Here is a 21,900-nt window from a genome sequence, read left to right as displayed (position 1 = left end):
TAAATGACCAGGAACATCCAACCCCTCTCTCCTATCCAAAGTGTCAGCCCTCCAGAGAGAACTGACATGCTCTGCCGCGCACAAACTGGAACCGAGAGCGCACGCTTGCTTTGCACTGATCCAGTCCATCTCCACACAGCATCCTCTCCGTGCAACACGTGATAAAAATAAAAGGAACAGGATAATCTGTGACTTCGGGAGACTTTTAAGCAGTTTGGCAACCATGGCGAAGTGGTCAATAATGCTATACCTCCTCCAGGGACTGGTCCAGCTCATCAGCGGGCAGCAAGCTCCGCGCTCTGGCCCGTGGCGGCAGCGGATCCAGTGGGAGAACAACGGTCAGGTGTACAGTTTAATGAGCACCGGGTCGGAGTACCACGCGCCGACGCGCTCGAGAAGCCAGTCCAGGGTGTACGTGAGCGGTACTGCCAGGAGAGATGGCACCAGAGCGCACGGTGGCACGGCACTGAGAAGAACCGCACAACCGGAATCTAGGCCTTTCCAACAGACAAACCCGGGATTTATACCACTTGGCAGACAGTATGTACCAGCTAGCAGCCACGCGCCAGGGCCCAGGCAGCCACCCGAGGGCCCTTACCGACAGGTTGTTGCTGGTGTTTACCCTGTCCCAGCCAACGCCTCCGCGCAGGGGACTCTGACTGATATCCCAAGCAGCGGAGTAACGAGAAGCGGAGGCGTTTTAACTCTGGATGCGACTGCACAGTACCGGAGTTATGAGCCTGCAGGCGCGGAGCGCCATCCGTTACCAGATGCACTGGCACTGTCGCTCTCCAGGCAATCCGCGCGCACAGAGCATCCAAACCCGGAATACCGCGATACTGCTGCCCCGGCTCCCTTCCCCGTGCACGGCGAGGGTGCATCAAACGAAGCAGCCGTTAGGAACGGCGAGGACATGGCTAATGACGACCCCCGGAACCCGTTGAAAAACCACAGGAATTCTGTTCTCTACAACGTGTATCCCTCCCGAGGGAGACCAGCAGCTCGCACCCGCCGTCCACCTGGCACTGGATATGGAACTAGATATTTCCAGAACGGTGAGAACTTTACCTTTATCCACTTGGAATGTGTTGGAACCGTTAAGCAGAGATGGCAATAGATGTCAGACGAACATGATTGTTCTGTGTTCTGTGCCTGGATGTCTCAACTGGAAAAACAACCTCTGAGTCTATAGTTCTATTTTACAAAAATCAGACAGGCCAGTATGTCTGTCTGCAAAGCTGACGTTTTAAATCATCAAAAGATATTCTAAAGCCAAGCATTATTGGGAACACTGAGGGAAAAAATAGGGCTCATTTTGGGATGTGGATGCCAGGATGACAGTCCAAGAATGTAAAAGATTTAGAATTTTGCCAACAGACACAAACACTAGTCTAGTTACATACAGCCACTCCTTTATTTTCACACAGATCATTTGTTCTAATTTGGTGCATTTTGAGTGTGTCTGTCTGACCATACCAACTCTGACTTTTGACCAACAGTAGACATCAAAGATAGTCTTTTTTCTTCTTCTTTTCCTCCAGGATTGCCAGACCTTGTGCCTGACCCCTACGCCATCCAAGCAGGTGCTTACATCCAGCGCATGCAAATGTATGCGCTACGCTGTGCTGCCGAGGAGAACTGTCTTTCTAGGTAATATGAGTCACTCAGCCGATAGTCAGCCAATAGTAATGGGGGTCATCTGCCAGGTGTGTGAATATTTTTCTTTGTTTCTGGCTTTTGTGTCTTCATTGATAGTTACAGTGAAGACGAACAGGAAAGAGGAAGGTAGAGAGGGGGAGAGACATGTAGCAAAGGTTGTCATGAACGGGACTTGAACACGCAACACGCTGTCAGGCCAGAGCCTATATGTGGCATGCGGATCACTAGGCCAGCGGGCGCCCCGTGTGAATATTTTCTTCGCGAAAATTGTCAGCTCTTGCGGAACATCCACCCAGATGGAAGCATCTGGACCTGATCAACATATAAAGGATGTTGAGATGACCCTCACGTCATAGGTGCTTCTGATGGTTAAGTGTAACACAAGTAATCTTAAGTAAGCTTGACATTCATTTCCATTTTGTTCCTATTTTTGATATACAACTTTAATGTTTGTGTTTCAACGATGCTTGTTTAAGAAAACGCCAGACAATAAAGAGAAATGTAATGTTTGTGTTGAGGACTAAAACAAACATTAGCACCCTTTGCTTAAACGAACATTATGTTGTAATTGATGTTGTAAGATGATAAGAGCGCCGCTCACTTCACATGGGTGTGATCTTTAAGTACTAGACCAGTGCCAGACTGTAGAGCACCGAGTTACAATGGAAGTTAGAGATCCATGCCCCACCCGGCTATGCCAAAATAAAAAAAAATTGCTAAAATAGCAGATCTACAAGCCCATAACGCATTGCGATAGAACACGTTATGAGCTTGCAGATTGGCTATTTTTGCCACGTGACATAATCATACAACAAAGTTTGTTGTATGATTTACACATTACAGCCACATTTCAAAAAAATATGAAACCTAGAGTACAATGTGTTTAACTCTTTAGCCAATTCAGCATCATGCTTCTCAGGACAAAATGCTCAGAGATGCCTGAAGATGTATTCATTTATAACATTGTACAACGGTGCAGAAAATAAGAGATGTTCAAGCTAACATCACTCTTCCTATATATAGGGTTCAGTTTGATGCTGAACTTGGCTCTACTCTGTAGAGACAGTCAACATTTATATATTTTGATTGGGTTAGGATGACTTTTGATTGTGTTAGGATAAAGTCTGACCTAGTGACTCATGACAATTCGGCATGATGTTCCGCCAAAACATAAACGCACTGGATTAGGGTTTTCCCCCAAAGTGTTTTAGCACAATGGAACAAAATCTCTGTGCTCAACATGTTGCTTTAGAGAAACCCAGGCCGAGGAGTTAAGCCAACAGCAACTTTCCAACACATCTTCTGCCCATTTCCCCCTGTGATCCCCTCCAAGGTCCGCATACAGACCCACTGTACGAGACATCGACTACAGAGTCCTCCTGCGGTTCCCACAGAAAGTAAAGAACCAAGGCACGACAGACTTCCTCCCCCTCAAGCCAAGACATCAGTGGGAATGGCACAGCTGTCACCAGTGAGTATGCATCCTACAGTATATGACAAAGAAACATCATGAAACAATGAAAAAAGAAGAAGAAAAAAAAGATTGTTATGATTTAATAAACCTCTCATCTCTGTTAATGATGCCATAACAAGGCACAGCGTCATTTCTCGCTAAGATCCTGGCAAGGATTCAAGGACATTCTTGGCCCCCAAAACCATGCCACAAGAAATAATTGATTATTTTCTATCGCTTGTATTCGGAACGAACCATGATGCCAGAAATCCTTATCCTCTCACCAACCCCCCACCCTACAATCACCCACACTCAGGCATTACCACAGCATGGACACCTTCAGTAACTATGACCTCCTGGATGTTACTACGGGCCGTAAGGTAGCAGAGGGTCACAAAGCCAGCTTCTGCCTTGAGGACACGGGCTGTGATCCTGGTTTCAGGCGACGCTATGCTTGCACAGCACATACACAGGTAAATGACTATGATAATAATAGGTAAACATCTTTAAGCTGACCCAGCAAGGGCATTTTAGGCGACAACGCAAGTTGTTGTGCAACACTGTAGAAAATAAACTAACAATTTGCAGCTTACCAGCATGACTCTCTCTACGTCGTCCTCAGACGAGCCCTCCATTGGCGTTTCCAGTCATCTCGGTTCTCCATACATCTGGCCAGCTCCTTTGTGCTTTCCGCACCAGTATCTTTCTTTAGTACGTCCACGTCCAATATATGACAATATAACAGTGTAGAGAGGTTAAGGGTGAAAGCAACAGCTCCCATGGGGACTGCATGTAATTCCGACGGAGCATTAGTCCAACATGCCTCCCGCATAGTCTGCAAAATGTCATTAGTTTCCATGATAATATACCATGTGTTTTGTGTTTCATTATTATACAGGGGTTAAGCCCAGGGTGCCATGACACCTATGCTGCTAACATTGACTGTCAGTGGATTGATATCACTGATGTACCTGCAGGAAATTACATCTTGAAGGTATTTGTCACTCATATATATTAAAATAGTTATTTGTTTGACCAATTTGACATGGAACACTGTTTTATCAAACTGTCTGCATTGCTGATCAGGTTATGTTGATGTCTGTTTTAGGTGACTGTCAACCCCAATTTCCTCGTCCAAGAGTCAGACTTCTCCAACAATGTAGTAAGGTGTGACATCATGTACACAGGAAGCTATGTTCAGACACGCAACTGCAGAGTAACAAGGTACAATCATTTCTGGTGCTGTCTTTGAGTATCTTATATGCTTTACAAATTAAGTGTTGTTGTTAGTAATAATAGCAGTAGTAGTAGCAGCAGTTATTGATATACAGAGCAACTTTTAAAGAATATCATTATGCATTCAGTACTGTATATATTTAATACAGGCTGCTCTTTATTCATCACTCTCTTTCTGCTTACAGGGGCTGAATCCTTCAATAGAATTTCCTGTCATTTCTGGAGGTACTTTTCGAAGCAGCTCTTCAGGTGCATACAGCGAGTCTTACAGATATTGGAGTCACTTAACATATGTTACAACATATTTGTAATTGTGTGCCACATTGAAAAAGCTATAGCGTCACATGCATTGCTCTGAGTATATATGTAAATTCTGTTAATAAATGAAATCATATAATTCTACACGTCAGATTAACTCAATTAACTTTTACTGATAGTAGTGCTGTTTTAGTGATCAATGTTTTTCTTTGAATGTTTTGCTTTTCAGATTTATTTTTATGTTGATGTTATAGGCACATTCATTTGTGGCAATTTGGTCATTTTAGTCCATTTAGACATTTTATGTTTTACCTCGACACATCTGCATCAAATGGCAAATTTATGAATGTCAATGTCTTCCACTGAATCTGTACTTGTTATGTCTGCTAAATTGTGTGTGTGTGTGTGTGTGTGTGTGTGTGTGTGTGTGTGTGTGTGTGTGTGTGTGAGAGAGAATCTCCTGGAGTGAATGCAAAAGATTGATCTAAAACAGTCATGTAAAATTGTTTATAATTAAAGCCTCGACAAAATAAAAGGAAATTTAACAGAACTCAATCGCTAATGGTCTCTTCATTTTTATGGAGGAAAAAAAGTCTGGAACAGAAAGTTCAAACTCTGAACGGGCATCTCTCTTCCCAAACTTTTGAATGGGGCATTGCTCATAGTAGTAGTTGTCTCTGTCGGTGTCCGACATTGTTACTCTTCAGGATTCAAACCTAATATACAGTAGCAGATCTACAAGGTCAAAACACGTCATGCTATCTAACACATCTGCTATTTTTGTTACTTTTGTGTAATGCTGCAGAATGGTCAAGTAGGACATTCATTCACGAAAAAACACAAAATGTGAAAATATGGAGATGAGGTTTCTTTCCGACAGTGACGATGTATAGATTGTGCACTGTGCCTCGTGTCAGCTCCCGGCCTTGGAGGCAAACAGGCCTTTGAGGCAGACGGCTAGTGTCATGTTTGCTGACAGGCCTCTGTGAAGACACAGCCTGACAGATCTTATGCTGTCATGTCATATCTACTAAAACAGCCAGTGTAGGAATGAATGGGGCACTTTTCTGCCTCTATGCTTGTAAAGAGTATAGTGGAAGTAAATGCAGTGTCTTTCCATCGCTAGTATAAGACTAATTTCCTGTCCCAGATTTCATTGCATCACCGGTTCAATAGTAACTACTGGGGATTGTCTTCCACCATTTTCAGGTGGAAGAGATTGGTGTTTGCATCAAGCACTACTCAAGTCTTGTCTAGTGACGACTCCCAAGATAGTTTCAAGTGTGTTTTGGGGTGAAAGAGTGACTTCAAAAATATCCAAGCTGTGTATAGTGTATCCATATCCAAAAAAGATGAGAGAATTACAAGTAGGCCTACGTTGTTGTAAAAATAATTAATTGAAAAACAGAGCCATGCTGGAAACGATGTCTGCACTGTGGACATTATACGTAGATGTTGGGCATACAAGATTATGGAAGATTAACAGTAATCAAAATGGTTTACCCTGGACCGTGTCATGTACATCCATGCCAGGATAGATTGTCAATGTTATTTAAAGTGTCTGGAATATCACATCATACCACACCACACACACACACACACCTTTAGTCAACTCCATTCCAGTCATTCTAGGAATGTCGGCCCCAATATTTGCAGACGGGGGACAATCTCAGCAAAGAGCTGCTGTGCTGTAGGAGTAGGACCCCCTAGTCAAGAACTACTTCACTCAACCTGGGCCAGTTAATTAAATGAGGGAGAAAATCAAACATTTACCTTTAATCTGCTCTGACAAGCCAATTACAATTTACAGAAGTCTGAAAGCCCTTCTAACCGAACTGTTCCTTTTCAGACTGGCATGTCATTTCAAACATGTCATGCTGGAGAGAAGACGATGTCTGTTTGCTCAGCTGTGGGCATGCATGCACTGCAGACATCTGGACTGGTATAGCCTCAACACAAGCACAGTGTGGTACTGCACTCTCTGGTACCATTCTTTTGGCCATGACTCATCTAAAACCTCTTTCCCTCAAAACGTCACGCCTCTTCCACATACACTACAGCAGGTTTGATTATGGTGAGGAATTCAGACAGGGAGGTTAAGCTGTTGTTAATGACGGCTCAGGCTCTGCCAAGCTTCCTATGGCCAACCTCACCCTAATAACACTGAAAACATTTTCCGGATGCATCTGCATAGGCCTATACAGTAGGTGGGTAGTGTTTGGATTAGGTGCACGTGAGATGATAGGGGGACCGGCCAGGGGACCATAGATCTTGACAGGTTGGTTTAGGCACAGAGCAGAGAAATTCCTCAGCAGTTCTGACATCTCATTGACTCAAAGAAAAAAGAAATAGTGCTTTAATACTACAGCAAGAACATAGCGTATAGGCGGGCCTGATACTATACAGGCAACTGTAGAGGTCCCATTTGCTCGCATGGTTCACTTACAGTAACTGGTAGACATCTCCACCAACGTGCAATGCAAACCAAAGACAGTCCCAAGTTAGAGACTGCCGTGCATACTACATCATGCAATTGCCTGATGAGGAATCTGCTTCTCTTTCAAACTGGGAGGTATTGTGACTTGGGTGGTATGAGAAGTGAAGGATAAATGCACACTGCTGTGTGAATGTTGATTTCTATGTTTTTGCTATTCATATGATATCCAACTTCAAACAAAAAATTCATTGACAGTATTTTTTTTTTTTTTTACTTTCATCTGTCAAACAAATGACACAGAATCTCATTTCATTGCATCAAACACCAAGCCACAGAGCAATTTCTATAATGTTTTGTTTTGTTTGATTTCATGCCTTGACAATTAATTGCAACAGATCAAAAACTGTGAATACTACTTCAAGGTTCAGCCCACATAATGCAAGTCAGTTCATTTACCTTCATCTCCAATGTGTTTGATGCATGGTTGTTAAACATGGTCAACAAAGTATCAAATTAATACTGTCATCCATACATTGATGTTGTTTATAGATTAATTTACTAAACAAGAGCATTAGAGTCAAACACTCCTTTATTCCATCTTCAAGAGCATCACCATGACTGAAGAATCTTTCAAGTAAGCTATAGAGATTATGTAAAATATGTATACTCCTCTTAAACCCTGTTGTCAAAAATTGTTACGGACGTCAGGTAAGTTAACTTGCTTGTCCTTCAAACACCTCGGAGTAAAAGGAAAAGCTCAACAGAATGTATCCAAATGTAAATCCAGCATGCGACACATGTGGCCAGTCACCACTCGCCGGCCACTCTAGCCCATATGTTCTGGCACTGCACAAAACTAACATATTGGCAAAGTATATTTAAATCACTGTCAGACATTGTTGAAAAACCTTTTGACCCGAATCCACTGACTGATTTCTGGGGGTCAAAAGGGTCAAACTGTCCAGTTTTCAATATAGCATGGTAAAAATGTGTGACTATACTGGCTCGCAAGTGCAAGTTCCGACTCACACTACACTTGTTACGCAAATGTTATGCACTATTTGCAATTAGAAAAGACAAATTTTACAAGACTTGGCAACCCTTCATTGACCATTTCAATAAGTGCACGCTAACCCCTCCTACACAATAGATAACAACCAAAAATAGAAAAAGGAAAAAGAAAAAAAAAGTGTCTGACAGTGTGCGAGACCTTTTCTTTGTTTTTCAAAGATACCCTTTTTACTTCTATTTAAAAAAATGTTACTTTTTTACTTCGATCTGCCATTATGTGTTCTTTTTAATGAAACAGAGGAATTAAGAGAAGAGGGCACAATTTGTGCTGGGAGAGTTTGAGAGCAAGAGTTTCTGTCCTGTTGTCTTTGTTTTGTTTGGTTGTTGCCATCTGTCACTGTTTAACTGTTTTTTGCATTTACATACCTTTTTTATCTGTATTCATCTGGAACATTTACATAATTTATCTGTCACCGTACATTTTTCCCGTTTTATACTGATAATCTTACAGTATCTGTCGATTTATATTCTGAAGTAATTTTCTAAATACAAAATGCCTATAAAAACAGTATTTAAAATAAAATAAAAACACCTCGGAGTAAACCAACAAATAGTTTATTCTTTTATAAATGTAACTGCAATCTGATTACTTTTGGGAGATTTGCTTGTAACTTTAATAGATTACAGTTGGCCATAAGTGTGTAAACCCCTCTAGTTCACTTGGCAATCCATCAACCACCCAGCCAACCCAACCCTGCTAGTACGTTTCTACGGTTGACCCCGTATTTTACGAGGCCTGGGTGTACCTATTAGCACCCAAATGTTGCTCAGGACCAGGCCCTGCCCACTCAGACAAAGACTCCAGCTGTTTCAGACCCCCCCCCCCCCCCCAACCTGGCCTGACCAGACCAGGACAGGACCGGATAACTTGCTGGAACAAGCTGTAGGCTTAAACACCTATGGGTATTAAGCAGAAAAGCACATCCTAGTCATGTAGTGTTATGTTTGGGCTGGTGTAGTGGATAAACAAACGCTAGCTGTCTGTGCCTAGGGCAAAGTCACATTTATACATTGTCGTACATGTTGCTCAGCAAAAATCACACATTTTCAAGTGAACAAACGCGGTGCATTTGTAACATGGTCATAAGACCAAGTATAAATTGGGATACTTAAGTGTTGTTCTTGGTCTGAGACTCCGACATACCGGAATCATTCCTCTGTTTACAAAAAGAGACACAGCAGCCAGAATCTCAGCGAGTGTGCATTCTGTCTGACAGGATGAATAGACAGTGTATGCCGAGAGGCAGACAGCCTTGTACAGCGGGTCACAGTCGTGCTAAAAGTCTCTTCAGAGACGTTACGTGCCTCAGACATTATGGCCAGCCAGGGCAATGGACTCTCAAGTGACTACTTTGATGATGGACCAAACTGCTCCTTGGCCTTTTTGCTCAGCAGTCTGCAAAATCCTTATCGCAACAGATGTTGGGATTAAGAGATAGAAAATAGAAATTATGTGAGGAGAATAGGGGAATTGGGGGGGTTCTTTTCAACATCTCTTTTATCATGCTGCCAAAACAGGCCTCTCCTATGAATAGCAAGTGAGACAATGTTGCATCTGGAATATGTAAGTTATTCTAACATAGTTTGAGACTGAGTCATGAGAAATATTCATTGCTTTCTACTTTGCTTATGCAACAGAACACTTACCTCAGCGGAACATGATTAAATTGGCACATACTGTATTTACTATATGTGCCAATTTAATCATACACTTACACTGACTGGCAAATTCACCAATCACCAGTGGTGGAAGAAGTACTCAGATTTTACCACAATGTACCACCACTTTGTTAAGTAAAAGTACTGTATTCAAAATGTTTTCCAGTAAAAGCAGCAAAATATACTTAAAGCACCAAAAGTGGATATTTCAAAATGTGTGAAATCTGTAGATTTGTACAGATTTGTACAGATTTGTACAGATTTGTACATTTGCCAAGTGACCAGTAAGTTAGTAACTAAAGTTCTCAAATAGTAGTGTATGTACACTGTGTCTGAGATGTAGTGATGTAGAAGTATAAAGTATCAAGAAACAGAAATACTTGAGTAAGGTAAAAGTACTTTGAAACTGTACCTTTAGTACAGTAATTGTTTTTGTAACTGTGTTGTGACAATAGTTGATTGATTGATACTTCCCAACAAAATCAATCCATCACATACATTTGTGGTCCCACATAATGTTTTCTTTCCATCTGGACAAGAAGCTAGGTCATAAACTGTCAATGTATGACCTTGAACTCCTCATGGCTAATAGTCCACTCACAAGCTTACCAACGTTTCTCTTCCATGTTTGGGCCACACTGCAGACACAGATAGTGAGAGTAGAGAGAGAGAGAAGAATAGCAAGAGAGAGAGACAGAGGGGGGGGATGCTTTGTTTCATGGGACCGGCGTAATCTGCAGTGGGAAACAGTCACAAAAACACAGAGAGAGGACAGACTGCATGTGCACCGCCACCCACTGCACACAAACTGTACCAAGACATCAGAGACACATACTGCACAGCACAGATTACAAACTCCCCAAAAGATTTGGAAAACTAATAAAAAACGTCCATATCTGCACACGGCAGCAAGATTTGTGAGCTGTTGTGACAGGAAAAAGACGGAATACAACCACTGTAAAGACTATTCCTGCAGTATATCTGCAGTGTGCCAATCTCTGTAAATACAGTAGATCTACTGTAGATTTGTAAAAGTTTATTTTACATATCTGATTGCAATGTTACACCACCCTGTTTACAAATGTATTTTCTTTATTCTAGTCTTTAATTTTATTTATTTTTAAATCACACCTGTGTGAAGTAAGAGGCGCTCTTGTCATCATACATCATCATACAGCATCACCAATTGCCGTCCTCACTTCTCAGCGGCCAATCACAATTGACTTCCTCACTTTTCTGTCCTCACTTTTTATTGTATGTACATTGCTCAGCCAATCAAATCATTGCTATGGGGTGCTCAGCCAATGAAATCATCGCTATGGGCTACACACAAAGCTGCATGGGCATTGGAGGAAAAATGCTTTGGCTTTGAAAATGTATGTTTCCCATGCCAATACATCACTTTTGAATTGAAATGTATGAATTGAGACAGAGTTAGAGAGAGGAGGGGGGAGACAGAGACAAAGAGACAGAGAGAGAGAAGACTGAGAGACAACAGGGAAATGTACAGCGATAACAGCAGTGAAATCTCAGACATGATTTAAACAAACAGAAACTCTGTCTCTGCCCCAAGTTGGTCTTGAAAAAATAGTCCTAAAATGGAGAGAGTGAAGGAGAGAGAGAGAGCACCACATTCAGACCAACAATAAACCATTTGAGAACCCCGCTCAGGAGTTTATTAGTGCTGTAAAAAACAAGATCATGCATGAGTCATTTCTCCAGATTAGGACGCTTAGTTTATTCTTTGTATACCGTAAATGTAGGACATCCAACTGGCAACATTGAGAGAATCAGATAACTTAAGACATTAATGTGGAAAAATAGCCTGTATTAGAAAAAAAACTGCAGAACATTCCCACCGCATTGCAATGTTGTTCCTACAGTAAGTTATCTATTATTCCGGTCACGTCCCTGTACCCATTTCTTCTGGATTCTCTTTGGTGTTGTTGTGACAAGCGTGGATGCAGTGGAGGATGGAGTGTGAACCTAAACTTAGACTTTACCAAGTTCCTTAGAGTATATACTCTAAGCCAAGTTCCCTGATTTGTTGGGGATACACAAATGGATTTCCGGCGGTGCTGAGGGATTTCCATTTCCTCCTCACACTCCAAAGTTTACATTCCCCAAGGAAACACCGAGGTGTGAAAATCAAACCAAAAAAGGGACATTATAATAATGGAACTATCTGTGGCAGTACTCTCCAGGGGTGCCCAAAAGGTAGATTGCTTTCTACCAGTAGATTACAAAGGCTGTGCGGGTAGATCACATGATATGTCCCTAGAGAATATTTATGGTTTCAAGTGTACAAACGCCGGTAGCATTACAAATTAATTACAAAAAAAACAAAGAAGCCCCCCTATTTCCCATTCCAAGTGCATTTGTCATATAATGTAACCAGTGCCGCTATTCCAAAGCCTCAGGTACATATATAAACTATTTTCAGCAATGGTATAATAATGTTTTTGGTGGGTAGATACATTTTAAAGTAGTTCTCAGGTCAAAAAAGAGGGGGCACCCCTGCAGTACTCCATTAATCAATGACCCAAACTTTTAAAACTCATCAAATGTCATGTCTGTATTTCCTGTTGACATTTCTTGATTGACTAATCAGAGTAGAACAGTATTACTGGTAGCACAGCATCACAGATTTAAAACAAAATAGAAAATAAATACTGTTGAAAAATATACATCATATATTTTCTTTACATTGGTGAATGGTCAGTGTGAGTTCAGACATACGTAAATCTCCCAGGAAGGATTGGAGAGGGAGAGGTTTCTGTGCACCACTGCAAGTTCCCTCAAAGGTTCTGCACACATCAAATGCTTGCATAATGGAGTTGACTTGAGTTGGAACACTGTTTTGTTCCCCTTGGAAATACCCCCACCTTCAGGCCGAGCTCTGCTTCCACCTCTTTGACAGCTTGTCTCAATGGCATCAGTTCCTGCTGGAAACAATGGGGAGAAAAAGGAAAAATATAATTTAAATTAAAAAATGCAGCTCCCTCCAGTGAATCCCATGCAGCTGAGCTCCCTGTTGAAAAAAAACTCTTCCTCGAGGCTGTTTCTATACATTGCCATGTATACATACCCACCACCATCCATACACATGAAAGCACCACCAACCACACCCCGATACACCTACAGTCCTACGCCCAAGCTCTGAAAACAGCAACTCTCAGCCCCACTCATGGAAGAATCACACCCTATGAGCACAACATTCACAGTGAGCTTTACACCAACTGGATCCAGTCCAAAACTATTGGAATATAATTCCAAAATGCATTACAAACCTTTTAACTTGATATAGTGTAACCCAAGTTTATAATTGTATGTCTGTATTTGTATCTCTGTATTTGTATGGTCACGGACACGGTACCATCTGCATCAGTTCGCATGCATTTGTATGGTCACGGTACCATCTGCATCAGTTCACAGCGATCACTCACTCACTCACTCAGTCACACCAGTTTGGAATCAGCAATCATCACCACACCCTAGTATAAACTAAGCACAGCACTTTTGTCTCAGTCAGTGAGGTGCACATCACTGGCTGTGGCAGGTCTGTATCCCTTCTTCTACAAACATTTTTACCATTTTACTCTTCATTATAAAGCATTATATTAACACTGATGATTGGTTTTAGACCTCCAAATACACACTGGTGAACCGAACTGATGAGCTGGCCCTGTAGAACTTGAACTGAATTGGTGAGTTTATTGTTTGAAATGTTTGAAGTGTTTGAAGTGTTTTGTTTGGTTTTGGTTATTTGGTTATTTTCATTTAATGTTTAAAACTTAAAGGATTATTTGATTTGACATTTGTAAATGATTGTTTGATTTGTATGCTTGTAGATCAGCTACTTTGATTATTATTTTAGATTAGATATTTAATTTGGCCTTTTTGTGTTCAGGCCAGGTTTTCCCTTTATCCCCCCCCCCCCCCAATAACTACTCCATACACTGAAACACTGCCTCACATTACCCCTCTGACCTTGAAATGACTTTGACAAACTATGAAGAATTGACTGAGTCTACTTTTGGGTTGAATTACTCTGATTTATATCTGCATTGTTGTTGTTTCTTTTGTTTCCTTCAATAATAATATCTTAAGCATAATTTACAGTGTCTTGGGTTCTTTATGTTTTCAATGCAAACTCCTTCCACCGTATGCCTACTTCTGAAAGCAGTACTGGTCCAACTTAAAGTATATGCTACAATAGACTCGGTCAGCACAGTCTTGCGGGCAGACCTGGCTCCCAAGAGAAGACAGACTACTGCCCACAGTACCAAGACCAAGAAAATCACACAAATGTTTATATCCAAATGAATGCAAAAACATTGAAATACTGCTTTCAAAAGTATAAAGTGTCTCCTATGGATGTATAGCTATCTCTGACAGAGAATTCACAATCTTCTTATAGTTTCACAAGATGGTATTACTCAAAGTGTTATGTAACACAGCTTTAATTGTAGTATTTGTTCCACTTTTGCTTTGGCAATGTAAACTTAAGTTTTCGCATGCCAATAAAGCTCCTTTGCTTTGAATTGAGAGTGCAGTGGCTCAGGAGGTAGAGGGCCGCTTGGGAAACAGAAGGTTCCCAGTTGGATACCGGGCTCCCCCAGAGTTAGTGTCCTTGAGCAAGACTCTGAACCCCTAATTGCTCCCAATGAACAGGTTGGTGCCTTGCATGGTTTCCGCCGCCATCGGTGTATTAATGTGTGTGGGAATAGGTGAATGATTCACCATCTATGTAAAGCGCCATGGATAAAGATGCTATATAAATGCACCATCTACCATTTAGAGTGAGGCGGAACGATTGCATCTGTGTGTGTGTGTGTGTGTGTGTGAGTGTGTGAGAGAGAGAGAGAGAGAGAGAGGCTCAAGAGAGAAAGGTGTCCCCTACTGTAGTAGTGAGGTATGCTGTGCTGTGATGTGTCCTTGTGAGTCACTGTTCCTTGTTGCAGCTGAATGGGCACTGGTTTCAAGAATGCATGGACAAGGTGCATGGAATGAGGTGGGGGTGTTTGTGAAAAGACAGAGACAAAAAGAAAGAGATAGAATGAGAGAGTCGTGACATGACACACGTTTTGTGGATTCAGCCGTGTTGCCTGTTTACATGGAGCACCCCGTGATTTATTTGAGTGGTGCAACCACTCCAAGGAACAACAATGTCTGTGTTGTTCACCTATGTATGACTATTAGTACCAGTAGGGGCGCTGTTGTGCCAAACAGAGAGAGAGATAGTGCTGTACTGTTGCCTGCTAATGTGAGAGAGAGAGAGAGGGGGGGGGGGGGGGGGGGGGGGGGGGCTACTGTAGAAGCTGGCCCTTTATATTTACTTGCGCAAGCAGAGCACGCAAGCAATAGTTTTCGTCCAGGGCGATGTTTGATGCGCCGTGCCAGTGTATGACGTAATGACTACTTGTGCTTGATATGGCAGTGGTGTCAGATTACATACATGTATACATAGTCGTCCTCACGTCACCATCGAAAACCAATTACACCCTGGCATTGGGTCCTTTAATCCACATCTTTATTACGTCATCATTGAGAGCTTGTTGTACCAGTTATACCTTGACGTCATATGCTGCTACGATACATACTGCTAATCAACTTACAAATTACATATACATCGAGGCATTTCCTTTAATCCACCCGACACTGATCGACATATACGTCACCATCGAAAACCGTCTCTTACCATACTTAACAATACTACTTTTTTACCTCCAAAAACTAGTTAGGCCTACGTAGCAAATAGCTAAACCTAATAATTAAATATTTCAAACGTTTATTCACAGAGAAGCTGAGATGTGACAGTTTGTAGCCAGTACTTGCGCGCTCTGCTTGCGCACTAGTAGGCCATTTATGGCCTACTTGTGTGCAACAAGCAAGTAGGCACTCGACAGAGTGCAGTTCTAGTCTAATACATTTTTAGGGCCATGTCATGACATTTGGTCTACCTGCATAGACTTTGTGATCTACTGGTAGATCCCCATCTACCTTTTGGCCCAAAAGGTCCAGAGTGTTGATTTAACCTTGTGTAGCATTGCGCGGAAGCAGGGATTGAACCCAGGGCTCCCACTCGCCAGACCAACTCGCAACCTGTGTGGCCACCCCTGCTCTAGAGAGAATGTTGCAGTATAAACGTGGCCTTAGTCAAAGTGTTTCATCATGAGCTTCCGGCTGGCCTCGTAACCCAGGAACAACACTCCGTTGGCTGGGAAGGTGCGGACCATGGTGGGGGTGAGGCCAGAGTAAAGTGCCCTCACACCTTCAGTACGTGCGACGGCCACAAATGTTTTGAGGAATCCCGCCTCTTTGCCCATCATGGACATCACTTGTATCCGAGACTTGACCGAGTCCACGGGGTAGACCACCAGCTCAAGACCTGCCCCCGCCAAACCCCCGCTGAACACGGTTGGCGCCACGCCTATGTCGTCCTTGGGGAGTTTCAAGTGTTCTGCAAACGCGGAGCGACAGAGTTCGTAGGTGAGGAAGAAGAAGAAGTAACCGGGAACGTCTCTGACTAGGGTGGTGGTCAGGCCCTGGAAGAAGCCCAGCGGTCCATCGTTCCTCATCACCGTCTTCACCACCGACCGCACCGTTCTTTGGCCATTGGTGATCTTGCCCGACGCCTCCATTTCTTCCATGGCTTGGAGACGGCACTTCACGAGCTCAGTGGGGCACACCACGAGAGTGGAGAAAATGGACGCCATTGAACCGGCGCAGGCTTTCTGCATGTCGCTGGGGACTGCGTCGTTGCTTAGACCAGCGCCGGAACAAACGAGCTGCTGGCAGCAGCCGTAGCTCATGAAGAGCACAGAGTTCTCTGTGACGTTGGCCAATAGAGCTGGGACGGTGCCTCGGTAGAGTCCGCGTAGACCCGCGTTTCTGTAGGTAGATCTAAGACAGTGGACGAAGCCGCGATACAGTGTAGGAAATGTCTGCATTTTCACTTTGGCGGTGTCCAGTGGTTGCCCGATCAGGACACATGCTGCGCCTCCTACCGCTCCTGCAGAAAGGTCAATCATGGCCTGGATCACTGGATGTGGGGTCATGGTGTCTGAGAAGTTGACATGATGATGACACATGTCCCTGGAGGCTGGAGATTTGCATGCTGGATATATCCAAGCTGTGTCTAACAATGGAGGTTTGTGCATGAAGTTCCACCTAACAATCTAAAAAGACTCAACACTCAACATCTGCTAAACATCTCTCGCATTTATACGTCACACTGCAGATCTGTTTATGCCCATATATGGACAATTGGGCATATACTGCCCAAATATGTCTGGCTTTCACTTGTGACGTCATGTGGCAGCCAAATCTATGGACTCTCTCTCTCTCTCTCTCTCTGAATAAAACGTGAGAGAGAGAGAAATAGACAAATTGGAATTAACTATGGGTAGGTACTGAATGCGTTGAATTGTACCACACAAAACCAGTTTCCATTTAACATCCAGACAGAGACTCAATCAGGTAACGCAAGGCTGTAATATCGCAACAGTTACTTTCAAATACAAAGAAAGCCAGGAGGTGAGGAGAATGCAGTGACTGCACCAGCCCTTCCAAACATAACTATTCATTTCAAGGACTATGATTATGTTTCAATGACTGAAGCATACATAGAAGCCTAACACAAAGTCACAAACCCATGTATGCAATGCAGACTTTTTTTTCCTAAAGCATAAGGTCGCAATCCCATTCCAGTTAATTGTGAGTCTCTCTCTCTCTCTCCGTCTCTCTCTCTCTCTCTGCAACACAATGTGGAGAGCTGTGTAGCGGGTGAGTCAAATGCTGCGTACTGTATAAGTACCCACGTTTATATGGCCATTGCAATATATAACGAGGGTTTGCCTCATTCCATTCTGGCATGTGGCCAAAGGTTTTATGATTAAAACCAGATTGTGCTTGCCCAACTCAGACAGGTCAGAAAAATAGATTGCAGTTGCGCATACTCTGCACAAGAGGGAAGTGTCCACAGAGGAACATTTATGCACCTCTTTTCCCCATTTTGTAATGGTGGGACATTTTGGAAATGTTTCTTTTGTCGTTTGACTCATCTTGTACACATAAACCCCCCCCAGAGACACTCGATTAATCTCAATCAAGTGTTATTATGTTACATCATTATGCTGATAATGTCTCTAGTATGACTATCACAATAACACAAGGCAGGGTGAGTTCTTTGTTAAAACTCAGCACAGTAAATGATACCAGTTGTGAGTCACAGCTGTTATCATGTTGTAAATATGACGACGCCTCTTTTGTGTCTAATAATTCACAAAAAAGAACTGGGGGGCATTCTTTTTCCAGAAACAACTGAACTCCTGCCAACTCCCACTTCTCTTAGTAATGATGACTTACACTGCAAGAAATGTCTTATCTCCCATGCCCAATCCCCCTCACTCGCCCCCCTTCCTCTCTTTGGTCATCTCCCCTGTTCTCTATATTGAGTCTTCAGTTGTATAATTAGTGAAAAATCCAATTGAGCAAGATCATACAGGTATGACTTTTTTTTACAAGACAAGAAAAGACAATTAGACAACACAGATGTATCAAACTTCCCCCAGTTTATATGGGATTGATTTTAAAGTGCTTCTGAGCAAGAGCAGTTTACAGGATCTTGCTATCTTGTTGTTTTAAAAGTGAATATATGTGATATTGAACGATTTCCTCAAATGATATACTGTGCATTATACTATAAGAGGGGGGAAGAAACTCAAAACTAAATGAAAAAGTTTAACTAGGCAGACATTTCTTGCAGTGTAAGAAGACCGGGAAATCATGTGACATCAACAAAAGCAGACATACTACGCCCCCCACCCACACAACCACACACAGTCTCTCTCTCTCTCTCTCTTTCTCTCTCTCTTACTCACTCACTCACTCTCATGCATACACACACACATGTAAATACTCCCCTTGTGTAACAGCGGGGAACACTGCGATTCATTTAGTGACTATAAGTCATAACCCAACGCAGCCAGTAAACATGCCCAACGTCATCGGGCACAATCAGGCATTATGGACGAACAGAAACATCAACATAGTAAAACGAGAAACAAGAAATAAGCGGAATGTTCTGTGTGAAGCACTTTGAATTGCCTAGTTGTGCTCGGCTAAACAAATAAACTTGCATTTCTTTCACAGTACAATCTGCAATTTAACTTGGACTAAATGTAACCACTTAAGCTGTGTTTTTTAAACTTTAACGCATCGTGACATGCTGAGTTTGTTGATCTGCTATTTACAAGACAAGAAAATAGGGACACCAGGTTCAAAGTTATAAATGAACAGTACTGTAAGGCAGGTAGTAAGGGAGCATACATACAATATCAGCCCTATGTATGATATGGTGCATTGTCTATATGCAATATTATGAACCTGAATATGTCAATATATAAGAGCTATATATGATTTCTATAGTATATGAATATAGCTCTAATATATTGACATTATGTCCTTTATCTACATGTACACATATATGGCCCTGAATGTGGCATATATGCCACTATAAGAGCCATATATGTTGCATATATGTCCTACCTATCTACATTATGTGCATATATGTAGATAATTAGGACATATTCAGGTTTATAAGAACCTGAATATGACCTAAATGTTCTGTTGCATATATGTGACATAAACTAACCCTAACCCTACCGGAGGGAACACAGGCATGATGACCCCGGGAGACGGTAGTAAAGCGTGTAAGACAACTGGAAACTTACCATGAGTTTGCCCCCCTGCTTGGTCCCCGACCTCCACTCACTGTTGCAGGGTCTCATGTTTCAGCCCCCCATTGCATTGGCGCAGCCTCCTCCTCCCTCCGTCACACCATGCTGGTACTCTGTCGGCCTCTCCTGGGGTGTGGCGGGTTCATCTTCAGGGGTATAGGGGGCTGACAGGGGGGGCCCGTCCCGCATCTCCCGTTCTGGGGGTAAGGTGGAGGCTTCTGGGTCTTGGAGCCAGCGGTGCTTCTCCCAATAACAACTGTAGGGTCCAGGTTCTGGGGGGGAGGATGGGGGGGTCCTGGGTGGACGGGGGGGCCCACGTGGTGGTTGGAGTCTCTGGGGGGATACAGGTGAGGAGGGTGGCCGTTCGCGTGCGGCCGCTCGTGTTTGGGCTCTTTGCCGTGGCCAGGCTGCTGTGCGATAAGATTGGTCTTGACCACGGACGCCATGTGAACGGGAGAGGGAGAGTTAGTTCTGAGGATGACGTGGTCCACGTGTCTGTGCTGCTGGGACGCCTGCATCGACGCAGGATCGTGATTGGCCACGAGGGCCATGTTGAGGTGTCCCGGGTGAGGGGTGCCGTGGACCATGCCGGAGCCCCCCTGGGTGACGCCGGCTACTTCTTCGCTCAAGTCCATGTTCACTGTCAGACGGTCAATCTGTTCCACCACCTGATTGACAAGAAGGTCGATGCATAACAAATCAATATTCATATAGCATGTTATTCTCAGTGGTTTTCCCGTGGCTACGAGACCGAACCAGGAAAAAAGGCTCCTATATATAATAAATGAAGGTCACTTTAAGTAGATGTCCTGTCCATATAATAGAGGCATTCCAAAATGGATACTGTATAATTTATCTACAGTCTCGAGCCAAGCTTTTTAGTGCTGTGAGGAAGGCAACCGAATTTCCTTGCAGGTCAGTGCAAATCACTTTTAATCAATGTTCCTAGAAGATTAATCAAAAACGATAGTCAATACAGATACACACCCACATGTGCCCCCCCCACACACACACACACACACGCACACGCACACGCACACAATATAACATGAACGTGCACTGTAGCCGTTTTAGCCACTTAGTCATGTCATGTAAATGACTTTAGATGTCACCATAATCATGTCTACATCGAAGATTGAGAGGTCTGAACACAAACCTGGGTCTTTGTGTAAACACACCTGCTGTAAACACAAAACTTTAATTATATACACAGACGTCTAATGGAGACCTCCTACCTCTTTCATCTCCACGTGAACCTGCTTCAACCCCCCCAGCACATCCTCCAAGTCTGTGACCACTTGTCGGATCTGATCCCGGACAGAGTCCTGTTTCCCCTTCTGTCCCACCAGATCTGTATCCTGGTGCTGTTGGGAGTTGAGGCAGCAGTCACCATCACCAGTGGGCTGTTTCAGGGGTTCGTGATTTGCATTCTCAGGGACGGGAGGAACATATATCCCTTTCCGTCTGCTCCGGTTCATGTGTATCTGGGGGACTTCTGTGGAGAAGAATCCCCTGTGAGGGCCCCCGCGTCCATTACAGCACTCCTCTGATCCACCCTTCCATCTGCTCCAGTCCTGATGGCTATCGCTCTCCCAGCCATCGTAGTACACCGGCCTCAGCCCATAGTGGCCGTTGGGCACGGCGGCGTGAAGCCGATCGGTGGCGCGCGTCAGCTGCTCCAGGTGACAACATTCACGTCCCTGGCCTTCATCCTCCTCCTCCACCTCCTCCTCCTCAAACCGGGACACATACTTGACGATCCGACGGCGTCTGTGACCTTTGAACTGTGGAGGTGGGAGTGGCTGCTGCGGCGGTGGCCTGGTGTCAAACGGGCGTGCCACCCCAGGAACATCACCACGCACCACACAGCTGCACTGTTCCCTCACAGACGGGTAGTGTCTGAAGCCAGCAGGCTCCGGCGGGCACCGCCACTGGGCAGGGTTCGTGTCCCAGGAGGGGTAACCGTGGCTCCTGTCGCCCGGCGCCGGCTGGCCCGCGAACACAGGCCTCCTCTGTGGGTTGCGATGGCGGCCACTCCTCTCAGAACCGACCGGGGCAGCTCTCCCTCCCTCTGTGTCTTTAAGGGAAGGAGTCCAGATGTCTCTTCCAAGGTCCAGCGATGGGTGGTCCCCTCGCGCCGGTGTGGGGTAGCATCCTGGCCCGCCGCCGCCGTAGTATTGCTGGTGGTGAGGGAGCCACAGCTCATGCCAGTCACAGGGGTGGTGGTGGTGGTCCCACTGGCAGGGGGCGTCACGCAGCGGATGTCGCCGGTGTCCTGGGGTCCGCGCGGCGTCTGTGTACATGTCCAGAGAGAGCCTAGAGGCTCGCGTGGAGAAACGCCTCAGAAACGACTAGCTTCCTGCCGTCACCGCGGACTCACTGTA

At 43.9% G+C, this 21,900-nt stretch overlaps 3 protein-coding genes across 6 annotated transcripts; 1 reads left to right on the top strand and 2 right to left on the bottom strand.

Annotated features, from left to right (window-relative positions):
* The first annotated feature begins 46 nt into the window (after window positions 1-46).
* loxl5b (lysyl oxidase-like 5b) lies at window positions 47-5,150 on the top strand. Its single transcript, XM_083781319.1, has 7 exons — window positions 47-1,055; window positions 1,542-1,650; window positions 2,993-3,130; window positions 3,429-3,585; window positions 4,011-4,106; window positions 4,221-4,336; window positions 4,534-5,150. The coding sequence occupies exons 1-7, from the start codon at window positions 224-226 to the stop codon at window positions 4,538-4,540; spliced, it is 1,455 nt and encodes a 484-aa protein (XP_083637445.1). The 5' UTR covers window positions 47-223; the 3' UTR covers window positions 4,541-5,150.
* Window positions 5,151-11,485: 6,335 nt separating this feature from the next.
* LOC310870161 (uncharacterized protein) lies at window positions 11,486-21,894 on the bottom strand. Of its 4 annotated transcripts, none has more exons than XM_083781242.1 (3): window positions 20,752-21,894; window positions 19,507-20,184; window positions 11,486-12,718 (listed from the first exon to the last, which is right to left on the bottom strand). In XM_083781242.1, exons 1-2 carry the CDS (start codon window positions 21,817-21,819, stop codon window positions 19,612-19,614), a joined length of 1,641 nt encoding a protein of 546 aa, XP_083637368.1. In that variant the 5' UTR covers window positions 21,820-21,894; the 3' UTR covers window positions 11,486-12,718; window positions 19,507-19,611. The 4 variants fall into 4 exon arrangements, with proteins under 4 accessions (XP_083637368.1, XP_083637370.1, XP_083637367.1 ...); XM_083781244.1 differs by having other exon boundaries at window positions 11,486-12,715; XM_083781241.1 differs by having other exon boundaries at window positions 19,511-20,184.
* Window positions 15,929-16,834, bottom strand: LOC310870352 (mitochondrial ornithine transporter 1-like; the record flags this gene model as incomplete). Its single annotated transcript, XM_083781536.1, has 1 exon — window positions 15,929-16,834. One exon carries the CDS (start codon window positions 16,832-16,834, stop codon window positions 15,929-15,931), a length of 906 nt encoding a protein of 301 aa, XP_083637662.1.
* Window positions 21,895-21,900: the final 6 nt, after the last annotated feature.

The sequence above is a fragment of the Protomyctophum parallelum genome (assembly GCF_964188405.1).
Source record: "Protomyctophum parallelum genome assembly, chromosome: 14".
In the NCBI taxonomy this organism is placed as follows: Eukaryota; Metazoa; Chordata; class Actinopteri; order Myctophiformes; family Myctophidae; genus Protomyctophum; species Protomyctophum parallelum.
This window is presented reverse-complemented; position numbering and strand designations above follow the sequence as displayed.